Source organism: Procambarus clarkii, chromosome 17 (assembly GCF_040958095.1).
Source record: "Procambarus clarkii isolate CNS0578487 chromosome 17, FALCON_Pclarkii_2.0, whole genome shotgun sequence".
Classification (NCBI taxonomy): Eukaryota; Metazoa; Arthropoda; class Malacostraca; order Decapoda; family Cambaridae; genus Procambarus; species Procambarus clarkii.
The window spans coordinates 39,687,759-39,714,287 of NC_091166.1; the positions used below are offsets into that span (position 1 = coordinate 39,687,759).

General features: G+C 39.7%; 2 protein-coding genes across 8 annotated transcripts in view; one reads left to right on the forward strand and one right to left on the reverse strand.

Moving 5' to 3' along the window:
- Positions 1–696: 696 nt before the first annotated feature.
- LOC123772407 (protein dpy-30 homolog) lies at positions 697–14,723 on the reverse strand. 7 transcript variants are annotated; one of them, XM_045765526.2, is made up of 4 exons: positions 14,619–14,723; positions 7,953–7,996; positions 2,979–3,127; positions 697–1,827 (listed from the first exon to the last, which is right to left on the reverse strand). In XM_045765526.2, the coding sequence occupies exons 2-4, from the start codon at positions 7,980–7,982 to the stop codon at positions 1,752–1,754; spliced, it is 255 nt and encodes an 84-aa protein (XP_045621482.1). In that variant the 5' UTR covers positions 7,983–7,996; positions 14,619–14,723; the 3' UTR covers positions 697–1,751. The 7 variants fall into 7 exon arrangements, with proteins under 7 accessions (XP_045621482.1, XP_045621477.1, XP_045621483.1 ...); XM_045765521.2 differs by having other exon boundaries at positions 7,935–7,996; positions 14,619–14,705; XM_045765527.2 differs by lacking the exon at positions 14,619–14,723 and adding an exon at positions 14,488–14,608.
- Positions 14,724–23,378: 8,655 nt separating this feature from the next.
- Positions 23,379–26,529, forward strand: part of LOC123772408 (methylmalonyl-CoA mutase, mitochondrial) — a 33,088-nt gene continuing 29,937 nt past the window's right edge. Inside the window, exons 1-3 of the mRNA XM_069325860.1 lie at positions 23,379–23,513; positions 23,961–24,145; positions 24,917–25,111. Of these exons, the coding sequence (XP_069181961.1) occupies positions 23,478–23,513; positions 23,961–24,145; positions 24,917–25,111 (416 nt within the window). The 5' untranslated portion in view covers positions 23,379–23,477. The remainder of the gene's footprint in view (positions 23,514–23,960; positions 24,146–24,916; positions 25,112–26,529) is intronic.

Sequence of the window (26,529 nt, forward strand, 5' to 3'; positions counted from 1 at the left end):
TATCACATGCTAGCCCAGGGGTTTGTTAATATAAAATTATGATTAAACACACGAACTTATCGTAAAAATAAGCACTTATAGAATCCAGACCTTTGAAATAATGGACTCAATGAGAAATTAAAATATATTTTCATTTTTATATTCCAGGTCATCTGCTGGGGCAAATAACTCAGAACAATTATACTTTTCTAAAGAATAATAAAGCTTTAACAAGTAGTTCCTATACAGTACATTTTCCATGAGATAATATATTACAGAGTGAAATAACAACTTTATTTTGCAATCTTACTCATTAAAATCTCAAATGAAATTGACATTATGCATATCTTAACAGGAACTAGAACTAAGTCTTTGTTAACAAAAATGGCCAAAATTTAAAATGTTGTTCAGATAAGGAAGCTAAAACCCAACTCCTGCAGGGAATTTGAATTACTGTACTTGAAAAATAGGGTTACAGCATCATTGCCCTGAAATTATAGTATCAGCACAAACTATAATACTCTTACATAATATAATTTTATGTACTGTGCTAATGTACTGTACATGATAATATGAATGCTTAAAAATATGAAGAATTTTCTGCACATGGTTAAGTCTCATGCGCAAGATCCAGATGAAAAAGTCACTAAATATATGTAGAGATAAACTGGCCAAAAGATGGAAAATTACTCTTGGTTATAACATAAAAAACCTGTACAGTATATATTAACTTCTTTTATTATCACTTTGAGCAGGTACATTACTTATAAGGGCAGTCTGTATAAGGTGAGTATATTCATGAGATGAGGGCTCTATGACAACAAATTAACACCAATAGTATGGTCCAGCAAAACGCTTTCTCCAAAACAAAAATTATGAGTCAGTATCAAAATACAGCACACACATTAATCACCCACTAGCAATTCTCTCTACAACTTCCAGCCATATCATTCAAGATGCTAATCCTTGCTACTACAAGAGTACTCTAGTAAAAACAAAGATAAAAACTAGCACCCATGCATTTAAGCAAGAAGGTAATAACTGGTTTCAACATGAATGATAGGCCCTCTTCTTTATTCATGAATATAACAAATAGGCAGTGAATTACTAATACTGTTGATAACCAAAACCAGATTTATTTTCATATTATTCATTCTTAAATCTATATAAATGAAAATCTTATTTTATACATTTAAATAAATACAAAAGTAAGACAACTAGAATTGTAAAAATTGCATTGTGAATGCTGAGATGAAACATTCAAGTGAAAAGGTCTGTTCAAACTTTCTACATTCTTCAATCATTTTATATGTTGCTGATAGAAATAAACCCTTTGTAAAACCAAGTACATGTAATGATTTTTTATAATTATATACTGTACATAATAAGTCTGTGAAAAAAGGATAAACATTATGAAGCATTACTTAATTTCTGAAAATAATTAAGAATCATTTAGATAAATGTCAAGTTTAGTTATAAATCTATCAAAGAAATGCCAAATTATATGTAAAACAAATTAGCTGCTGTTGTGCATGTATGGCTGTGCAAAGTTTAATATTAAATACATCAACTACAGTCTGTAAATTTCTTATTTTAGGGGTTTCCACTACAGAGAGCAGCAGCCTACTAGAGTGATGTTAAAAGTTAGAGATTTGATTGATAAGATACACAATATCAGTGGTAATGTTGCTTAGGTAGATGATTTGAACTTGGGATTACCATCTGAAAAACTCGTCTCCCAGACCTACAGCAGGTCTTTCACTTTGGCACAACTATGTGCTTCCATTGGTGAACTGAGGCTTATTTTTGATGAGGTAATTTGCCAGCCACTCTATTGGATCTCCAGGTCTGAAATGTGACAACTCATGAAAAGAATGATACATAATTGACTTACTGCTTGGTCTTATTTTATTGATGTAAATTAATTGTATATTTTTCCACCTACACATGCACTAGAAAGAGCCACTAATATAATGAAGCACACACATTGAGACAAAATTAATGTACATCATTCTTTGAAACAACAAATTATTTTGCAGTCACAATAACATGGTTGAAAGCAAATACATAATGTACACCAACTCACATATGTGAAATTAAATGAAAGTAATGCCGGTTTGGTCAGCCCTGGACCCTTAACAAGACAACTGAGAAACAGTGTGGGAGTTTTGTCAATATAAAGCAAGAGAGAAGGTGAGGTGAAAGGTCATGGACTCCAATCATCCTATAACTTGAGTTTCTTACAAAATAGTCATTTCAATATATACTCTCCTCAAATGCTCCTCTTGTTGAAATGGCTCTCAGACACAACATGCTCAACATGAATCTTAGTCCTGGTTTTGTTGCCGTTGACTTTTACATTTTTTAATACATAGTTAAATGCTATGTATTTAATAACAGTTAAATGTAATAATAGTTAAATGCTCTAATTTTCTTAGCAGCATTATCTCACTGAGCTTTCTACCCTCTATGCTCTCCTGTCTTGTCTGTTCCTATCCGTTTCTACCCCCTCTATGCTCTCCTATCTCGTCTGTTCCTATCCCTTTCTACCCCTCTATGCTTTCCTATCTTGACTGTTCCTATCCTTTTCTATCCCCATCTATGCTCTCCTATCTCTTCTGTTCCTATCCCTTTCTACCTCTCTATGCTTTCCTATCTCTTTTGTTCCTATCCCTTTCTATGTATTTGTTCTTTCTCTCTTATTTCACACCTTTATTCTTTTTAGCATTTATCTTCCCTTTTCTGATTACTTTGTTTCATGTTTTACTTCTTTTACCTCTCACTCCTTTCACCTCATCTTCCATCTTGCCTAATACTGACACCCTCTCCCACAGTTTCTTCCATACAACTAAATAGGAGTCCAAGATGGACTCCTAAAACTAAAACACTGTAGCATTTGAGACAAGCCTAAAGTAAATATTTAAAACATCATATAGTCACTTTAATTACTCAATTGATTTTGCAAGAGATTAGATGCATACCATTCCAACAACACCAACCTTTCTTTGTTCAGCTGTGTGACAGCTTGCAGAAGGATGGGCACCACAGTCTGATCCAGGTACTGCCGAGTTGGTAATGATGACATGTCCACCTTGGGCCTTTTGGCTGATGACTCTCCATTGCTTTCACCACCAGCACCACTCGCTTTCTGTTGGGAAACACATCTTTAACTAAGAAACTAAGTCCCATTTGTAACTTCTAATAAATTTAATAATATTGAATACCAGTGATTTCTTTTTTTCTCTCTTTTTTTATACTGTATGCATTGCTGTTTCTGGAAGGGCCAAATGGTGACTCCCAGAAGCTACCTTGCTGAGATAGCTCCCCCATACTGATTCACTTCAGTCTTAAGAATACTGTATGGCCTACTGGGGACCAGAGCACAAACCTAGCCCCCCCCCCCTCCTCACAGAGGATTGCCTCCAGTGAGGCAATCTCCTGCCTCAGTGGCGGCAGGAGATTGTTATGAACACCCTCACTGAAAAAACATCCAAAAAGTAAGTGAAGCAATATGGTAAAAACTGCAGAATTCAAAGAAAGCACAGTACAGTACTAAAACAGACAAATGATCAGAAACCAGGTCAAACCCCCAACCTAGTCATCGCTGGTCACCAACAGGTTGAAGCATCACCAGGAGTTCCTGGCTTCCACATCATATTAGCTGAAAGACCACAAACTTATACACCTGGTTTTCTAAGAGAGGCTTGAAGTTAATTAGCAATATAGTAGAAGGAAAACATGGGGCTCACAAGGGAGGAGGAGAGCAAAAACGTCACTTATGAACACAAGACACTGGGATGAGATACCAGATCCAGGATAAAAAAAGCCAAATAGGGACCAGGGACATTGACCAAGTAAGAAACCACAAGTACTATGTTAAACCTCCAAAACCCCCAAGCCTGAATATCAACGTTTGACATGTTAGAAAACACACCAGCCAAAGCCACAAACCTCTAAGCATCATGAACCCAGGGGTAAACTGCAGGCTCACCAGACTTAAGAGCACTGCAAACAACTTGGGAAAAACTCTTTTTCTTTATTTTAACTAAAATTAAGTTTACTACCTTTATTGTATTCTTCAGCTTTATCTATTTTACATCCTCACTAGTAGCAATGCATGCATTATAATAAAAGCAGAAATACAGAGAAGCATTCTTCTTTTAATAAAGTTTGAACATATTCAAAACAAGCTGTATGTTAAGAAACATTGTCCACACGTTATTGTCTATTGAAAACATTAATCCAACCACTTCTTTAAAAGGTCCAATATAAAACAAAAGGGGGCAAAAGCTTCAAGCTCAACAAGCCGCAATGTAGTACTGTACAGAAAACATTATATGCTTTTGCATGTATAGGGTACAAATCAATGAAATTGCCTACCCATCAAAGCCATAAATGCCAAGACAATACAGTACTGTACTGTGCTGTACCTTAGTATAAAATTTGGCTAGAAAAAATCCTCAAGTGGGAATAATGGGGGAAGCTCTGACAAGTTGCCAACTTCCTGTCATCATAGAGGCCACTAGACATGGTGCCCCTTGGGTAAATTCAAGTAACTATTCCCACTTTGCTTCATATAAATTTTAATCTAATGAGTCTTAAAAATAAAAATCAGAACAAATTAATTAACAATCTTCCTCAGAAATTACTTTTCAACATGGATTTTCAAATACAATCTGCATTATCCATTCTCAAAAATATTCTTTAATTTTAGCTAGTACAGGTACTGTATATAATAAAATCACATCCATTACTTATTATATATACAGCAAAGAATGAAAATGCTGTTTTTATGTGTAATGAAATGCCTCTTTCTGGTGGAGCCGCGATGGCTCCCTGAAGCTATTTCGCTGAGATGGCTTTCAATTACTGGGCCACATCAGTCGCAGGAGTTCTATTTAGTCTACTGAAGACCAGAGCCACAACTTTGCCCCCTCATAGAGGAGCAGAGAGCAGGGGAATTGTCATCATTACCCTCACTGGGAAAGCATCCAAAAGTCAGTAAAGCAATACAGACAACTGCAAGGTTCATAGAAAACAAAGCATTGAATCAGCCAAACAACTTTGCAAATGAATCATTGAAAATAATTGGTTCACTCAAAATTATCTCAAACTCAGTAGTATTGATGGCCACCACCAGATGACCTGGGCCAACTGGTAGCCAGCTACCAGTCAGTATAGAGCTGATGCAAAATGAACCAACAAACTTGCTAAAGAGGGAGGGAGGGAGGGATGGAGGGAGTCAGGTAGATACTGGGCCTCCACCAGAAAGAAGAATTTCATTATGTTCAACACTGGTTTTCTGAGGGAGCCCCCTGGTAACTCCCTGAAGCTAACAAAAGAGACAAAGCCAAACATAAGACTTACCAGGGAGGAGGAGGAGGAGAGACGGCTGGTACTAGGTCGAGAAATGAGATTGTGGGCTTGAAAACACAGCCCAGTACAGTACTTCATACAATCAACTGGCATTAAGAATATTGACCAAGTACTGTGCCACCATTATCCTCTTAGACCTCCAAAATCTCTGAGCCCGAATATTAGTCCACAACATGCTAGACAAAACAGCAGTCAAAGGTGCAAATTTATAAACATAGAGGGTAGACTGCAGGCTGAGTAGCTTTTACGACACTTTGAACAACCTAAGAAATTTGAGCCCTGAAACAGGGGACCAAGGAAACATAGTCAATCAACAAAGCATCCACTTTAGTGGAACTGGTGGCATGCAGGTAGGGGCAAAGCACCACCACCGAACACAACAAATAATGCACCCCCTGGCAAGACCAATCAAGCAACAATAACTAAAGGACCCTCTCTGGAAACCAGCCAACTTATTCTTTACCAGAAATGAAAAAGAAGGCTACAAATGAACAGACTACCACCTAGAGCCAAAAGTACAGAACCTCCTGCCTCCAGAGAAGAGCATGAAGTTCCCCCAACCCTGCAGCTAGAGGCAAGAATCAACATAAATGCACATTAAGAAAAATATCCTGGACTGGAGGGCATCCATGAACTGAGAGGAGAGAAACACCATCACCTTATCAAGAGACCAAGTAGGCTTTAGGAGGAGAATGAGCTGCCAGATGATACATTTGATGTGGAAGGGGTTAATCCCTGTGGATTATCAAGACAGCATCGTATCCGACAACCTCGTGACCACGTGTTACGACCCTGGGTTCCTTAATTGAAAACCAGAGGTCAAATTGAGCTCTAAATAATTACTTTACATTATTTGATAGGATTGCTGATGCGCTTTTGTTCCTATCTTCCTGGCCAGACGTAAGACGAATCTTCTTTCTCACAGAGCATTCAGACTCTTGAGCTTGTTGTTGATTATTAAAGATTGAACTAGTTATCAGCTATTCTAGGAACTAGTAAAGTAATGAGTAACGAAGGCCGGTGAAGACTTGTATTGTTTGTAGCTGCACGATCAGTTAGGTTATCTTCCCGGCAACAACAACAACAACTTGGGAGCTCGGAGACTGGAGGCTGCTGCGCTCTTCTCTGGACGGCTGTGCTTGAGTCAACACCTCTCCTGTGTGGCCCTGTCGCCTCCTCTTCCTACTCCTCTCTTCCCTTACCCCATGCTGGGGTATTTCTCGTTAAGTTAAGTTATATTAAGGTATTGTGCTACTAGCTAGGTTTGTGTGTTATTTTGAGAAGTATTGTGTAGTATAAGCCGGTGTTTTGGGCATCGCTAAGTGTTTGTGTTGTGACTAGGGTACCCTGTGGGACTTAACTACCCCAGGCTGCTTCAAGCCTTCGAGTTCTTTTCAAGTAGACTTTACCCTAGCTTGTCCTAATTGTAAAACCTTGTATCCTGCCTATGTGGACCAAGGCTTTTAACGTAAGATAGTGTGGTAAAGTAGTTATTGTTATTATAGTAATGTATATGGGGGGTTGTTTGAGGGTTTAATAAATAAGTTAGTGTTTGAGGTGTATCCATTAATCCTGTTGTAGTGGTGTAGATGATTGTATCCTAGACAAGAGATCTGTTTCTAAATCCTTGAAGCATTAGAACGTCATTCTCAAACCTAAGTAAGGAGGCATTCAGAGTGCTTTACAGTGCCTATGTGAGACCAGTCGGAGTATGCAGTCCCATCATGGAGCCCCCACCTAAAGAAACACATTAGGAAACTGGAAAAGGTAAAGATATTTGCAACGAGGCTAGTCCCAGAGTTGCAAGGGATGGGATATGAAGAGCGACTGAAGGAACTGAACCTGACAATGTTAGAAAAAAGGAGGGAGCGGGGAGATATGATAGCAGCATTCAAAATACTTAGGGGGATTGACAGTACAAATAAATTAAATGTTCACATGGAATACCAACAGAACAAGGGGACATTGATGGAAGCTGGAAACTCAGATGAGTCATAGAGATGTTAGAAAGTTTTCTTTTAGCGTGAGAGTAGTAGGGAAATGGAATGGACTAAAGGAGCATATTGTGGAAGCAAACGGTATTCATAGCTTTAAAACTAGGTATGATAGAGAAGAAGGATAGGAGTCAATGCTTTAAACAACCGGTGGCTAGAAAGGCGGGATCCAAGAAAAAATGCTCGATTCTGCAGCAACAAATAGGTGAGTACACACACACATACCAAATGCCAAGAATTATACCTTTTCATAAGATTTGGATTAAAAATTATACAGTACTATAATTTATTGTGATCTTAATTAAATTATATAACAAGCAAAAAACAAAACTAAAAAAAATTGTTTGGATAAAACTAAATCTGCCACACTGAAGCCACTAAATAACACTTCCCTTCCTCTCCTAACACTTAATCTTTATTAAAGGAATGAGTCAACCTCTCCCACCAATACCCACACACTGCAAAATATATGTATGCATGCAAACACGCTTTACAGCTATACACTAAAACTAACTGGATACATGAGCGTAAAGGTGAATTTACTCAGGCAAGCAGCAGTACATTTTAAATCCCTAAAACAATTACCTCGACAGCATCACTTACAACATCTGAAGACTCTGCTTCGGAATCCATTCTTTACTGTCCTCCTGAAATACAACATCATTTAAGTTTCACAAACAAATAATTTTCATCTATAAAGTTATAATACACAACAAATAAAAAGTTACAAAATATCTTTAATTCCTCTTAAGAGTTGTAATTTCTTCATTAGCAGAGTTTACAGTGGAACTTCGGTACTTAAACAATTTGGCACTCGTTCGCTGTGTTCTTGTTCGGTAGTCAACAATTTGTTCAGCGCTCAAACATAAACACGCATCACAGATGAGCCAGTTTTCCTATAGCTGCCGTTCAGTGCACAACACCACTAGACTTCTCAAAACTTTCTTGTGCTTTCTTGAATATTTTTAAAATTCTCAATGAAAGTAAGTCACCATGCACCTAAGAAAGTTTGTAAAAGTTAGTGATAAGAGCCAAGCAAAAAAGAAAATTAGTTAGAATCATGATTGAGATGACGAAAGAACTCATAGCAAAATATGGAAGTGGTGCCCATGTGTCTGCTTGTTACTGAGTTTGGTATACCTAAATCTAGTTCTCTAATAAAAGAAATGTGTGCAAAATGAGGGAAATGCAAAGTTTTCTTGAAAAATATCACTCAAAGCTGTGATAATGGTAGGGGACTCCCCTGCCAAAGAATAACATCTCTCTTCCTCTGCCTCACCACCTTCCACATATGCAGTCAACTCTTCTAAGCGCAGGTAAAGTGTATATAGTATTTGCATTTATTTAATTTATTTATTGTATTAATACACAGTATTTATTTTTGTGGTCTGGAATGGATTAATCCAATTTACATTATTCCTTACGGGAACAAAAATGTTGGTGCTCAAACAGATCAACATTCGACCAGCCTTCAGGAACCAATTAAGTTTGAGCACTGAGGTTCCACTGAACTATTAACCCTTAACATGCTCGGGGTCTAATATCCTGCTATCCACACAGGCGCATGTCATTTTGAAAAAAAAAAAAATTTTTTTTTTTTTGCTAATCTGTTAAGTTCTGTTCACTGATCACGGGAAAAATAAAAAAAAAATTCTATTGTACTTACTTTTGTTGCAATAGAGCCGAGAAGCTCTGCGATGACGTCACAATCTGCATGGTCGCTCATGCAGTACACGCCCGGGAGATGTTGCGCGCGGTCCTCAAACAGCCAGAGTTGCCACAAATATATTTTCGCGCTATTTATTTACAATGTCTAAGCGCATTTTATCTAATCTTTTTTCACTAATTGTGTTTCAAATACTGTTTGAACATATTTTGTATCAATAATTGTTGCATATTTGAGTATACACAGGCGCACACAAATGTTTTCAATTACGGCAATATAATATGTCATTACAGTCTATTATATTATATGTTCTGCTTATATGTTTACATATTTACACACTCGCACACGCTATACACACTTTGAAGCACACTTAGAAGATTTCTAGACTGTGGTAGTCATTGAAGCAGTCGACAGCACATAATGGGATACCACACGTTTCACACCATGTTTGCACAAGCTTCCGTTTCTTGTCTCTACGTGTCGTTGTTTTACACACCAAGCAATCACGTTGGGCTATTGCACGCTTCACACCAGGTGGCAAATACTTAAGTTTGTGTGCTAGGAAGCCTTCAGTGTGAGCGAGGCGTGGAGTACCAGCATGCTGCAACAGTGGGTTTATGATGGGCCGCTGAATACCTGGGACATCTTTTGCAAACTTTCCTAATAACTGTATTGCAGCATCAAATACAAAGTCACGGAAAGTGGGCTTACGTCCAGTTCTCACAAGGTACATGTTGAAACAGTTCAGCATGCTCATGTCCACAAGATGGAAGAACACTTTTTTCGTCCACCTACATGTCTTCCGCACACACTCTGCAGTGCCAATCATCATGTCTGATTTATCAATCAACCGCATGTTGATATTATAGTCTAAAACACAGTCTGGCTTATATAGTGGTGCGTTTGTTTTATGGCTCACTTTCCCACTGTTCACCATTGTTCCATCATGAATTGTTGTCAACAAGTTCACCTCTCTTTTGTCTTTCCACCGAACTGACAGAATGTTATCACTTTTCCTTCTCTGACACTCACCAACTGCAATGTCGTTGTCAAACACAGGCATTTCCCTTCGTTGTGGCTTTACTGTACCAACCAATCCGGTTCTATTTTCTAGCAAGAACCGAGCTAGCAAGGGACTTGTATAGTAATTATCTGTGTATAAAATGTGTCCCTTGTTCATCCACGGAGCCATGATGGTCTTCACTACACTCCCCGAGAATCCATGTTCGTCGTTACCGGGAATGTCTACATCACTAGCCGAGTACAGAATCATGTGTAACACGTATCCTGTCTCACAATCACAAAGAACAAAAAATTTCAGGCCAAATCGGTTTCGTTTTGAGGGAATGTACTGTTTGAATGGAACACGTCCCTTGAAAAGTATGAGAGATTCATCAACCACCAGCTTCTGTGCTGGTACGTAAAAATCTCTGAATTTTCCAATAACATCGTTCATGTAGTGCCTCACTCGCCACAGTCTATCATCAGGTGTTCGGTCCTGAACACTTCCAAAATGTAGACACCTGAGGAGTATCTGAAACCTGTCTCGTGACATATATTTCCCGAATAAAGGTGTTGGTATTGTCTTGTCCTTGCTCCAATAGTCATTTATTGCATGTTTGTGACAGTGCTTCATCAACAAACAGAGTGCCAAAAACACATACATTTCCGCCACTGTGGTATTTTTCCAACGCTGCAGTCGTGAAAATTCTGTGATTTCCCTCTCAATCAGGTAAGCAGCATGCAGGTTCGTTTGGTGTACAATGTATTCCATGAGTGGTTCATCATAGAATGCTGTAAAATATTCCATCTCAGCCATGTCCTCACCTTGATTAGGGAAAAGGTTTGTAATCCCTACATCTTTATCGTCAAAGTGAGGAATATTAGGAATAAAATCGTCACCATCACTCCACTCAAGTACACCAGGCGTCCTGCGAGATGCAGAGGAAAGACGGCGAGGAAGCGATGCATACCGGCGACCAGGAGCTGAATACCGTCTGCGAGAAGCACGGCGGCTACGTGCACGTGAGGTGGGTGCACGTGAACACGAGGGTCTTGGTCCCTCATATGGTGCCATGCGGTGGCGCTTGGCTGGGCGAGATGCTGCTGACGCGACAATTTCTCGCCCAGTTACACCACTGGTACCAGCCACAGGCTCAATAAAACTTTGATCTGAGTCACTAAACCCAGAAAAGGAGTCACCTCCCTCTGACTCGTCACCCTCAAACAGAAAATATCCACAGGAACTGTGAGGTCGTGGTAGAATTGGGGTAGAAAATGGGCGAGGAGGCATGGGAGAGCGTATAGGCCTCGCCATGGCATGGCGGTCATTCTCACTTTCACTGCTGCTGCTACTATCTCCCGACAACTGTGTATAATCCTCATCGTTGTCTGAATCGTCAAACACACTTTCTTCACCTTCAGAGAATAATTCGTGGGCTATTTGCTCTGGGGTGAGGGACTGAGTGATGCGTGCTCGTGAGGCGTTTGACCGTGCGCTCGCCATGGTGACTCTCGCTAAACTGAGGCCTCCCATGCCATCGGAGCGTGAGCTGGATTTTTTTTCAAAATGGCCGCTGTTTACTAGAGCCCCTGGGCAGCGTATGGGACCCCCAGCTACACCGCGGGCCATTCAAATCGTGCGCGGTACCCATACACTTCATATGAAGTGAAGCGCAGTTGACTGGTAAAACGATTTACACTTCATATGAAGTGATGCGCACTTTAAGGGTTAATCTATAAACTTAAAAAGCACAAAAAATCCTCAAGAATGGAATTATTAGTGTGCAATGTGATCTCTTCAGAAGATAAATTCTATTTTAGTCAAAGTACTGTCATCATTTGTTTATCTAGTGCAATATAGTCATCATTAAATGACTTATGTTTTGTGTCATTGTTTAAATTACCCATGTTGTCCATATCATTCCAAAAGCTGAAAAGTGTCTTCCAACAGTCATAGGAGTCCACAAAACAATTTGAAGTCAATCTGACTTCAGTTCTTGATGCCAACACAGGGTCCTATAATACAGTGGTCTACATTGTTGGCTCAAAACCAAGGGTCCCGGACAGGGCAGATATATTTGAGCAAATTTCCTTTCACTTGATACAGGTACCTCTGTTCAGCTAGCAAATAGGAACACAGGATTTACACAGCTGTTGTGGGTTGTATCCTGGGAAAAGTTAGTAGTTTGCTGAGGGGGGGGGGCCTCAATAAGCCTATGTACAGACTTCCCAACAAAGGGAAAGTAATATATTGTAAGTTAATTTCTTTTCTTTTGCATACAGAATCCTGACTTGTGTATGTACTTGATCATATTTCAACTGAAAAAAATAATGGTTTGGTTCTTGCTCCCATCACAATGTAATGCTGATGAATGCCAGAAGGAATTTTTACCACTGACCAGGCCAAAGTAAGGGCTGATATGAGATTTTGTGAATTTTCAACACTTTTGAATACAGATCTACCATTTCATAAGAAAAACAAACAAAACTACAGTATTATTGTTTTTTCTCATTTAGTGTGGCAATTTTAATAATAGTCACACAGAGGTAATGTGCAATGTTGATCCAGACACCTTAAAAAGGTTAGATGTAACACAAACAAGGAGACTCAAGCTCAAGCTCAAGCCACAGTGTAGGACTGAAAACAGTTTTTTTCACCCGCAAGGTTATAAACCCGTGAAACTGCCTACCCGCCGATGCCATGAATGGCAAAACTCTGTTGAATTTTAAAATTCATCTACAAAAAATTATGAGGATAAATAGGGGGAGCTTCGACAAGCCGGCAGGTTCCTGTCCTCGTCGAGGCCACTAGAGTTTTAATGGCCCTTAGGTAAATTCAGGTAAATAATTTCATCTGTTGCTGTAACTACTATACACAGGTAATTATCGTAATTATGAAAAGTAGAACAAAATTACTAAATTATCAACAAATTCAGTACACTTACACAACAATGAAGTAATTTACAACATACAGTACATACTGTATATTCTTACCTTTTTCTCCCTTTCATTTGCTGCAAAGAGGATTAAACACTATACTGTACGGTTAGTTTGGACTGATTATAGTCAAACTTCCTACAGAATGTTAGATAATCTATTTTTAAGGATACGGGACTAAAATTTAAATTTATAAAGAGATTTCTGCATCCCCCAATTAACAAAATTATTAATTCTAACAAATATAGAAACAAATTTGCAGTTCTTAACTACAGAAAATTGGTATCTAGTCCTGTTGACTTCAATGTTGAAGTTTGCTTAAATTTTAACTTCTATTAAGTACTGTACTATATTTAAAAAGTGAACACCTCATTACAATATGTGATATGATTGACCAATTGATAATTATATTCAAGTCCAGACAATGCAAAGTAAACAGAAAAAGCCATCATTTGTCTTGTACAAGATGATGTGCAAACAAATGTCTAGACTCAAATGGCCTAATAATAATAATGAACTACAGTATTCCTACTGGACATGTCTGTGCAGAAGACTACAGTACTGTAATATACATCAGTAGCAAACCACAGGATTGTTCACTGTGCATTTTGCAAATCTCAGCGAGAGAACAATTTCACAATGCAGACCTCCATCTGGTCAACTAGCCCTTCCCTCTGTAGACCCTAATTGACCTTTCCTGTGGACTCCAATTGGCCTTTCCCCTCTGTGAACCCCAACTGGCCCTTTCCCTATGTGGACCCCAACTGGCCCTTCCCTCTGTGGACCCCAACTGGCCCTCTCCCTATGTGGACCCCAACTGGCCCTTCCCTCTGTGGACCCCAACTGGCCCTTCCCTCTGTGGACCCCAAATGGCCCTTTCCTCTGTGGACCCCAACTGGCCCTTCCCTCTATGGACAACTACTGTCCCTTTCCTCTGTGGACCCCAACTGGCCCTTCCCTCTGTGGACCCCAACTGGCTCTTCCCTCTGTGGACCCCAAATGGCCCTTTCCTCTGTGGACCCCAACTGGCCCTTCCCTCTGTGGACCCCAACTGGCCCTTACCTCTGTGGATCCCAACTGGCCCTATCCTCTGTGGACCCCAACTGGCCCTTACCTCTGTGGACCCCAACTGGCCCTATCCTCTGTGGACCCCAACTAGCCCTTCCCTCTGTGGACCCCAACTGGCCCTTCCCTCTGTGGACCCCCAACTGGCCCTTCCCTCTGTGGATCCCTACAGGTCATTCACTCTGTAGACCTCTAAAGGCTCCATTAGAGGCCTAATGGTTCCCTCCCTACGTGGACCCCTAATGGCTCCCTCCCTACGTAGACCCCTAATGGCTCCCTCCCTACGTGGATCTCTAATGGCTCCCTCCCTACGTGGATCTCTAATGGTTCCCCATATGTGGGCCTTATGTAGCCCACAACTGTCCTCCCCCCTTACTCTGTGGACCCCCTGTGAGGACCCAAGTACATACATACCACAGACTAAGCCTCCAGTTCCTTGTGATAAGTCATTCAAACCTCGTGAGTTACATTTGTTGTTTCCTAATGCAGTTTTCTTCGAAGCATCACACACTCCGGCGTAGTCTCGCCCCATAGACACTCGTAGAGAATTGTTAAGCATTTCCACAATAGCAGAAATCCAATGTGTGAAAGACCATTACCTGGAGTCCCGTTGTTTATGTCTGTCTGGCCACTCCAAACCTCTCACTTGTTAGGGAAAAATATCCATATTTTCTCGTTGTATATTTGCAAAATGTATATATATATAATATATATACCTTCAAATGTGCGCATATTTATAATATATTTACAATAATTTGCATTATTAAGGCTTACAATTTATATTTTAAATAGGCCTAAAATGAAGCAATGAAAAGTCTAAATTCGTTTATAAAATATACAGCAATTTAAGAATTTGCATCTTGGATAACAATGTTCTAATATAATATAGTAATAAAATTACAACGTACAAGTTTCGTTTATGATACAAGCAGTTTGCATTAAAAAATAAAGCTTGAGAAGCGTTCTTGTAAACCATAAACAGAGCTGATGACGTAACGAAAGAACGGCATAGGATTTGTTTACCAGAGAGCTGAGAGCTCCTATTGGTCGGTTTTGGGAGGCGGCGTCCAGCTGGGATTAATTCATCCAATCCGCGTTGTTACTGATGTTGCCGAATTGCCTGAATTTCCCTGAGGGCCACTAACACTAGTGGTCTCGACAGGAAGTCGGTGGTTTGTCGAAGGTTCCCTCATTTGCCCTGATAATATTTTCCAGTTGGATTTTTTAATTCAACAAAGTCTTGGTATTTACGAACTGCCTACCCGGCTTCGGCGGGTAGGCAGTTCCATGGATTTATAACCCTATACTCACCTATATATATTTGTTTAATTTATATATACAAGAGTTCTTACATTCTTGTACAGCCACTAGCACGCGTATCGTTTCGAACACGTCCTTAATCCTATGTTCCCCGGAATACGACTCCGACAAATCATTTAACAATCCATTTTACTGTTGGGTAAAAAGAGGCTACAGTTAAGGACTGACGCAAAGTAAATCCTCCACAGCCAGAATACCAACCCAGGACAAAGTGCTCGCGAAACGCCAGTTGTGCCTATGGGTGAAAAAGCATCGCCTATTCTCGCCCAACCATTTGGCGTACACAGTAGAGCGACTGTCTCGCTTCATGCAGGTCGGCGTTCAATCCCCGAGTGGTTAGATGCAACACAAAAAAGCACCCCGCGATAGCAGCCACAGACTGACGATTTAAATGTGAGCACAGCACGCAGTATATTCTTTCACGACCAAAGATCACATTCACTCCAAAAAATAATCTTCCACTTACGGGCTATTCATGCCCGTGGCACCACTTGGGTGGCTTAATCTTCATCAATCAATCACAAACAAGAAACAACGATTTCAGGTTCAACAAGCCACAACTTAAGACAGAAAACATTTTTTTCACCCATGTGGGGCATAACAATGCACAACTACCAAGTCATCAACATTATCTTGGAGTCAGAATCCACTAATCACTGATAGTTGTACAACAAGTGGGAGCGGCAGTTATAAAAGTAAAACCCAATCCTAGGAATAGTCAAACGAAATTTTGACGAAGGAAAAGGTAGTTATACAACTGTATAAATCTCTGGTGTGCTTCCACTTGGATTATTATGTCCACTCATTGAGACCTCATCTTCGGAAAGACATATCTGCATTGGGGAAAGTTCAACACCGGGCGATTAAAATCTTTTCCGAACTATGCCAACTTTCATACCAGGAACAGTTGAGGGCCACAGGGACCAGACATGACAAGGCTGCTCTCAGCAAAACTTTTAAATTACTGGAAGATATTAATCCAATTATTACTTTTAAATTTGGAAGATATTAATCCAGAACACTTCTTCAAAAGGCTAGACGTAAGATAAACAAGGAGCTACGGTTTCGTTCTCAACAAGCCACACTGAAGGATGGAAAATATTTGTTTTCACCCATAGAATTATAAAGTTGTTGAAACGCATACCCGCCGAAGCCGTAAATGCCGAAACATTGTTCGATAAAAACCCCAAAACAAATGGGAGGGGCCTTCAACAAGCCAGACAACCTTCCTAGCTGTCCTCCTCGAGACCACTGAAGAGAGATACGTGAATTTGCCCGAGGGCGACCCTCGAGTAAATTCAGGGAAACCATGGAACCACCTTCCCGACGAAGCCGTAAATTATAAAAAATTACTCGATAATATCATCAGGGCAAATAGGGGACATTTGACAAGCCACCGGCTTTCCTATCCTTACTGAGAGATAGTGACCCTCTGGTAAATTCAGGTATATTTACCTGAATTGAAATAAATCTTAGACTTAATAAATAAATCATAGACTTATTAAATAAATCTTAGCTAATTAAATAATCCTGGAAAGTTTGCTTATTGAAGGCAGTGCTGTGTTAGCAGCATTATACTCTGAGCAAAGCAATGCACTGTTGGCCCCCAACCCAGATGATGTGCACTGGGGCCCATGCCTGTCGACTATATTTACAACCACGTTCTTGTCTGTGGACCCTCCCAACTTTGGTATGGCTCTCGGTGTGCGTGGTAGAGTTAGCGGGGGGGGGGGGGTGTTTGTCTGGTTAGGTGAGGTGTTTGTTTGCTAGGCCTGTGGGTACACAACTGGTCGAACTCTGATTACACAACTGGTCGGAATATGGTCATTTCCGACACGAGACGATTCGGCTAAACTCATTCTGTTTTAAAACTGGATGTATTGTTATGCTTGGCTGTATTAGGTTATGTTATTAAGGTTAGGCTGCATTGGGCTCGGTTAGATTAGATTGGTTTGATTTGGATTACGTTAGGTTGGGTTGAGTTAGGTTAGTCAGGTTTCAAAATTCAAAATTCCACTACGCCACGGAGTAGTCTCTGTGGCGTAGAGGTAAAGCACGCGCCCGGCTCTTCGCCAGCGCTTTGACCTGTGTTCGTTTCCTGGCCGAGAAGGGTTGACCGGACGCCAATCCTTAACTGTTCACTCAGCAGAGAATAGGTTGTTAAACGATTTGGCGGGTCGTATTCCGGGGAAAAAAAAATTGGATTAAGGACTTGCCCGAAACACTATGCATGCTAGTGGCTTTACAAGAATTTATGAACTCTTTTTAATATATAAATAAAAAAATAAAAAAAATAAAATACTCTGACAAATCTTCTTGGGTGCGATGAAATTTGGATCTGGCATAATTAAAATATTTACCTTAAATAATTCGTTTGTTAGACAATATATGATATTCAGATCTATAAATTACTTTAGAAAGGCCTATAATGCATATAAATATTAATTTACACACTCCTGGCGCTATACACTAGGAATTTAAATATGGCGTTCAAATAATTTTAGGAAGGGGGTCTCTGGGTCGGTTGGACGCTTACGGGTCATTGGCTGCGACCCCGCCAGTCGTCAGGCAGCATAACATTGAGTTTTTGTAATGTCTCCGAGGGGGGCCATTGTTTCCGTATTTTTCTTTTCATCCGGGTTCTGTAGTATTCAAATGTTTATATTCCACTAATGCTCAATAGTCTGTCCTCTCTCGGATATTGTGGAAGATTTTGAGGATCATGATTTGCCAACATTATATGGGTAGGATATTATGTAGAATACACTTCCCCAGAGTGTTAAACTACCCCGTCGTCAGGTTAGGCTCGTTAACGCGGCGGTCGACACCCCTCTCTCCCCCCCCCCCACCTCCCAAGACGCATTTATTATCAACTTGCATGTACTATGTATTAAAAATAGTTTTTATCGTGTATAAATTCATTTTATATTCTGTTTAATTAGGCGTATAGTAGGTTCGGTATTTAGGTTCTGTTGGCAATTATTTGTACTTGAAGTATATGAGGGGTGAAGCATTTACAGTTGCCTGGCCTCAGGCTAGGCTCGCCTACGCGGCGCCCGACCCAAAGCCGCATTCGTCAATTTTATCCCACTGAGTATTCAGAATTATTCTCGCGTATAAGGTAATATTATTTCATCAAGTTAGTTTAAAAACTAAGTTTAGTGACAAGCGACAGTCCTGTGCACAAATACTGTAATATATGAACAACTTCCCAACGGGAAGGAGCGGGGACACCCCTCCAGGAACTGAATTTACCTGAGGGCCACTAACACCAGTGGCCTCGATGATGATAGTAAGCCGGCGGCTTGTCAAAGGTCCCCCCATTTGCCCTGAGGATCTTTTCCAGCTGTATTTTAAAACCCAGCAGAGTTTTGGCGTTTGCGGCTTCGGCGGGTAGGCGGTTCCACGGGTTTACAACCCTATGGGTGAAAAAGCATCTCCCGTTTCCTGTCCAACATTCTGGCTTGTTGAGTTTGAACCCGTTGGTCCTTGTTCGTGTAACATCTGACCTTTTGAAGACATTGTCCTGATCGACATCCTCCAAATTGTTTAGTATTTTAAAGGTTTCTATGAAGTCCCCCCTGTCATGCCTGGTTTGCAGTGTTAGATTTGGCAGTGTTAATGTTAGCCCCGTGGCCCTCAACCGTTCCTGATAAGAGAGATGACCAAGCTCTGGTATGATTTTTGTCGTAAGACATAGCTCCATAGCTCTGGTAAGACATGGCTCTAGAGCAGCTATGTCTTTCTGAAGACGAGGTTTCTATGCCTGGATGCAATAATTCACGTGGGGGCGCACCAGAAACTTATACAATTGAAGGTCTACTTTCTTTTCCTTGAAGGTAAAGGTTCGTATGATTATTCCCAGGGTTTGGTTTGCTTTTTTACTGCCGCTCCCACTTTGTTGTACAACTATTAGTGATTGGTGGATTCTGACTCCAAGATAATGTTGATGATTTGGTAGTTGTGTTGTGTATTGTTATGCCTCGCGTGATGGATTACGACTCCAAGATCCTTTTCTTCATCTATCTGTTGAAAGGCAGTGCTGTCAATTTGGTAGTTGTGACGTGGATTGTTATGCCTCACATGCAAGATCTTGCATTTATCGATATTAAATAGTCATCTGACCATTTGCAGAGTTCATGTAGATCTCTTTGTAAAGTTTCAATATGACTTTCACTTCCCACTTTAACATAGATCTTAGTGTCATCTGCGAATTTGATGTGGTTTGTAATATTCTCATCTGTCATTATGTGTATGACAAAAGGGGTTGACCCCAAAATGGATCCCCCTAGCACCCCACTTAGCACATTGGTGGGGGGTTGATGAGATATTTGCTTGCTAGGCTTGCGATTACACAACTGGTCGGGCTCCGGGGGTGTGACTTGCTAGGCTTCTAGTTGTTCATGGTCGGTCTCTAGTTCGTGCATGATTGTGCACCAATGATTGTTTGAGTACTAGTGCTCCAGTTTTTTTTTTTTTGCTAGGGTTCTATGGTTGTATGTTAAATAAGTGGTCGGGCTCCGGTTACAGAACTGGTCGGGGTTCAGTTACACAACTGGTCGGGCTCCGTTTACACAACTGGTCGATCTCCGGTTACACAACTGGTCTGTACTAGTGCTCCAGATTTGTTTGCTAGGGCTCTATGGTTATATGTTTGCTAGAAATCCGGGCTTCTTTTTCGTACATAGCTCAATCTTTTGTTTGCTATGGTTCCATAGTTGGTATCTAGGGTAAGTGGAGGGTTTTAGGTAAGGCTAAACAGAGTTTTGTTTGGTCGAGTTAGGAATGGAGTTTGGTTGGGCTCTGGGGTGTTTAGCTTGGTGGGAGTGGGATGAGATGTATACTTTGTAGGCTTGCGGTTACAGAACTGGTCGGGGTCCGGTTACACAACTGGTCGGGCTCCAGTTACATAAGTTTTAGATGTTCGGTTTGGTCATACTAGGCTTATGGTTACACAACTGGTCGGGCTTCGGAGTGTACAATAAACTACCACTTGCAGGTTGAATAAGGGATGCTTGGAAATATATACACTAATATACACGTGGAAAATACTGGAGGGCCAAGTACTAAATCTACACAGTAAAATAACAACGTACTGGAGTGAACGATATGGAAGAAAATGCAGAATAGAACTAGTGAAGAGCATGGGTACCATTGGCACAATCAGAGAACACTGTATAAACATCAGAGGTCCGCGGTTGTTCAACACCCTCCCAGCGAGCGTAAGAAGTATTGCCGGAACAACCATGGACATCTTCAAGATAAAACTAGATTGTTTCCTCCAAGGAGTGCCAGACCAACCGGGCTTTGGTTGGTATGCGGGCCTGCGGGCCGCTCCAAGCAACAGCCTGGTGGACCAAACTCTCACAAGTCAAGCCTGGCCTCGGGCCGGGCTTGGGGAGTAGAACTCCCAGAACCCCATCAACCAGGTATCAACCTGTCTTGCTATAAAGAATGTCGCTTTTCCCTCGTATGTGTTACATAAGGCCAAAAATTGTGGAACAAGAAAATGGAATCGACTCGTGAAAGTGACGTACTGTCCCATTTTCTGACCAGGGGGAGAAAGATACTGGCAGTATGGGGCGTTAAAGTTTATTGAAGATTAAATTCTGCAGAACATGTAAATATATAAAGTAAGTAATTATATAATGTTTATATTAAACACGGTTTGTATTATAGTCTTATAACAAAGTTGATATTATATTAAACTTAATATTGAACATGTAAATATATAAAGTTTTCGAATATAAATTAAGTAAATATATAACGTTTATATTAAAATATATGAAGTAAATATAAAGTAAGAATTAACAGTAACAATTCCAAGTCCGAGGACTAGAATTAACTTAAAAGGTACACCCGTAGTAAGTATGAGACCTTAGCCTATAGTGACATGGAAACTAATTCTGCAGAAACCTAAAGGTTAACTGGTACTAGAATTAAGGCAGAGTGCAAATGTGTAGTAATTATATAACACTAGGATATAACAGGCAGGACACAAAGAATAACTAATAAGTGAGAGACCACATAACACGTAATGTACCCGGCCAAGAGGCCGTAAAAGACCTAATGGATAAGGATCGAGAAGGGGGTTGACTACAAGTAGGGCTTACTAGCACCTAGACTGGGCAAAGTATTAGCTGCGGACAGCGGGACACTTGGGGACCGGCGCTGCACCCCCCTTCCCACATGCAGTGGGGAGACAATCGGGACAACTGTGCAAAGCATGACGGGGGTACAAAAGCATCCGCTTGCAAAGGGGGGGAGGGTGGGGTTTTGCGAGGGCAGCGGCGAGGGCAGGCGGAGTGAGGCAGAGCCCCATTGTGCGTCCGTATTTATACGGCCCCAACGCCGCGGGAAGAGCTGCGCAATTGTTTCTTTCTCCCCCGCCAGAAACATCCCCGCTTGCGACTCAAGCAGTGACCATTTTCTGTTTTGGGTCTTCTGGCTTATTAGTTTGTTAGGTTAGTAAAGAATACTTTAAATTGGCCGTTTACTTGGCGTTGGGAACGCTTAGGAAGACGGGCTGGATGATGATGATGATACTAATTAATAAATAAATTAATTATTTATTTATTTATTTATATTTATACAAGAAGGTACATTAGGATTGTGAGGATACATAGCAGAGTAATTACATTCTCGTAAAGCCACTAGTACGCGCAGCGTTTCGGGCAGGTCTAAAACTTATAAGTAGATAAATACTTGCAAAATTTGTAAAAATGATAACAGTTACATAGCATGAAAAAAATAAATGAATAGAGAAAATTGTAGGTATATTAAAGCACATAGGTAGCTCAGAATGATTGCAATGACAGCTTGAATGATAGTAATACTAATAACTAATAACTAATATAATACTAATACTAATTTATTTATTTATTTATTTATTTATGCATATACAAGAATGTACATAAGGAATGTGAGGATACAAATATGGTAATTACAGTCTTGTAAAGCCACTAGCACGCGCAGCGTTTCGGGCAGGTCCTTAATCTAAGAAAATTTTAAGGAGGTAAATACTTGCAAAAATTATAGACAAAAAAATGATAACAGATTACATGAAATGAAAAAAAAGATGAGAGAAAATTGTAGGTACAGTATATTAAAGCACATAGGTAGCTGAGATTGATTGCAATGACAGCTTGAATGGTAGTTGACAAAAAATTGGTAGGCACAATACAGCAGAAACAATATAAGATTGGTTGCAATGACAGCTTGAATGGTAGTTGACAAAAATTGGTAGTCACAATACAGCATATGGCTAGCACATAGAAGAAGACAGCAATGAACACAATGATAAGGTTGTTTGATATTACATAAAAATTAGGAGATTGGGTAACACTAGGTACAGAGCAAATTTAAAGCTCAGTGTAGGAAACTAAGAAGATGAAGTTAGGTACTTTTTGGTTTTGCTTTTAAATAAGGCAAAAGTTTTACAGTTTTTCAATTCACTAGGGAGTGAGTTCCATAGACTAGGTCCCTTAATTTGCATAGAGTGTTTACACAGATTAAGTTTGACCCTGGGGATATCAAAGAGATATTTATTTCTAATATAATACTAATACTAATATAATACTAATACTAATAACATTAATGATAATATCAATAATAATAATATTAGTCTAAAACAAATTAATCAGTGACGTCACGGTCGACACACGCGTGTGACAGTCAGTGACGTCACAGGTGTTGTGACGTCACAGGTGCTCTATGCAGCTGAGATAAACGGGTACAAGTCACATCGTAAACAAGGTGATTCGCCTACGGATTTTGAAACCTACCCAACTTGACCTAGATTAACCTAACGTAACCCACACCAACTCGACCTAACCTAACCAGGCGAAAAACAACCTAACCTAACTTAATATATATACAAACGGTTTTATTAAAGGCACTGCCCGAAACGCTTTGCGTAATAGTGGCTTTAGGCATTGTATGTACTAGCTCTATCTATAAATCCATTAACTTTTGTATCTTACTTTGTATGTATGTACCTTACCTGAATAAAAATTTATGTATTATTTATTTATATAAAGGGAAAACGAGCTTGGTGGCATCAGCTGGTGTGGGAGACGACCATACCCCGAGGTAAACAACTCCACCTGTGGTGTACTGGCGCCGCTCAACACCGTATAATGTCTCTCCTACAAGCTAACCACTGTCTTCTGAGGGTAAGTTATATCATGCTCGGATGAGATACTAAAAGCATTCAAATATTGCTTTAATATTCAAACTTTGTCGTTATTGTTATAATGTGAGTCCTCAGTTGCTTTTTCACATTTTTGTTGAGCCTTTTGAGGTATCCAGGACAAGCTCCTCTTGCAGTTAAGTAACTTTTTCTAGTTTTTCGGGATGTGCTTGGCTAGTCAATTATATGTTATATAAAGGTCACCTAATGCCCTTGTCCACCTAGCAGTAAGTAGGTGCTCAGGAGTTAGTCAACTTGTGGGGTTGTATCCTGGGTGGGTCTATAATTTGACCTGGGGGGGGGGGGACCTCAGTGACGTGCATGAATACACTCTGGCTTCCTGTCCCCTGACACTGAATTATTATTATTTATTAATAATTTAACAATGTTGTGTACTTTTCCACTAATAAATTAAGGTTTTCTCCTGCAGAGTGGTCGTGTGGCAGGATCGTTTGTCTTGACACGGCTATCACACACCGAGGCAAACCTGGATGCAGAGTGGGTTGAGCTGGCAAAGAAGCAATTGAAGGGGAATGACCCAGCAAAGCAACTGATGTGGCACACACCAGAGGGAATTGCAATCAAACCTTTGTACACTTCTGAAGATGTTAAAAAGTTTGTAGACACAAGTTTATTATTGTCCTTACTATTCATTGCTACTGTTAATCAAATGTAACAGATGTTCCCCTAGTAACATTCATGACGATAACCACATTCATATCATGAAATGGTAGCAGGATTTTTTCATGGGTCAAGGTAAACTCCATTACATCCACATAAACCTATTATATTCATATTTAAATCATACATGTAAACCCAGACAATAAATGTTTAAATAGTCATGCGATGATAACCGCAGTTCCCTAGAGATTGTCATTAGATGATAATTGCAGCCTAAGGGTTAATTAGATATTATTCAAACAGAGAAGTTACTTCTCATAAAGAATTTAATTTATAATATTTCATGATTAAAGTTTTTAATTACAAGTTGTTATGGTGAATATTTTTCACACTTAAGAGCTAGTATTAAGCGGTGCATGTTTATGAGCATAATTGCCTCTGTGAATCTTGCATGGATGTTAACATTGTTTTGCACTGGTTTTTGAAACCATAACTTAGGAAGTGTGCTTAAATTGTTAGCTCTTATTCATTGTATAATTTGTGGTTGTGATATGGCTGTGATTTCTAGAGCCTTTGCTGCTCGAATATACAGTAATTATCTGTGCCTGCAGTATTTGAACATTATATTGTAGCCTTTCAACAAAACCTATGAGGAGGAAAATTTTGAAGATGTCTATAGATTATTAGATATGTAAATGTATATTTTACTGCACAACTTGGTTACAGTGTAACACAGATTTCTAATTATTTGCAAATTTTCTCTAGCCTTTCTCCAGAATTACCTGGCAAATTCCCATACACACGTGGCCCTTACCCGACCATGTATGCAAACCGCCCCTGGACCATTAGACAGTATGCAGGCTTCAGCACTGTTGAAGAGAGTAACAAGTTTTATCGGGAAAATATCAAGGCTGGACAGCAAGGATTATCTGTTGCCTTCGACTTAGCCACTCATAGAGGGTAAGACTATTATTTAGGCAGTGTGTGTGTGTAAAATTGTGTAATTACCTAAGTGTAGTTAAAAGATGCAAGATGTGCTTGTGGTGTCCTGTTTTCCCTATAATATTTGTCATATGATGCTTTGAAACTACTGATGATATTGTCTCACTTAAATGGTTTCAATCGTTTATGATGCTGCTCACAAAAGAGAACTTTTGTATATTTTTTGGCACCTTCCTTAGGATGAATATACGGCCTCTTGTTCTGGAAATTGCAGATTTCAAAAATTCGTCTTTGTCAATTATGTCTATTCCTGACATTTATTGTGTGTAGTGATCTTATTGCCTCTTTTCTTCAATCTTCAGCCTTGGCATATTTGGCATATCAGACCTTATGCCTTCCACAAACCAGATGGTTAATTTCAGGGAGTCAGTGCTAGGTAACACTTTGACAAATAATAGAATACTTGCATGTATTGGTTGACCATCCTTCCCCAATAACATTGGACATGTTCACATGTTGTTTGCTAACGATAACGGTTCTCTCAGAATGCGTCAACTCTATCTTCCAGCGATGGGTGGTGATTATCCTGTTGTAACCAATGACTGCACCAGGTAATGGCCGCAGGTGACCTGCGTACTTAGGCAAGTCACTTGACAAGCATTTAAATGTAGACAAGCTTATGTATTCAATGACTAAATATTTGTATTTCCCAGACATTTAGATTTCTGGTCTTTGTAGAAGCTTGCAATGACATACAATGACAGCCTTCAAGGTGCCATTATTCTGTTGACATCAGTGGCTAACGGCCTTTTTGGGTGCACACCAGTTGACGAATCCACTCCTGTGCCCTTACTTGTGCACAAACCTGCACATTTCGAGACATTGTGAATTCCTAATATCTCGATCTCTCAAATGTTGTGAACAATTTCCTTTGTATTTCACCACCATTGTATTATTCACTTTTATTATTTAAAGAGATTCTGAAGTTTGCAATTGTAGCATAGGCTCCTCTCGCAATGCCGTTTTATGTGGTCCTCTGGTGACAGTTTACTATCCAAAATCACCCTTACGTCTCCTTTACTTTAGTTATTTAATATCTTTCCACAAATCTTGATAGATGTTTATGGCCTATTTTCATATATTCCATATTTCATTACTATTTCATTACATTACATATATTCCACATTTTCATTTATAAACTTTAAATTCCATCTCCCATCTGTTGCTCCATTGATATATTTTTAGCACATGCACAGGCATGTATGTGCTTGCATACATGCATGTTTGCTTGTGAAGACAAAGTATGCACAAAATTGTTGAGACCATGCTGGGCACCATAGTCAGTCCCAAAATTTTTAGCACCGTATAAATACTATACATACTGTATAGTATCTGTAAAGCTATACAGTACTGTAAAAAAAAAAATAGAATTTTCA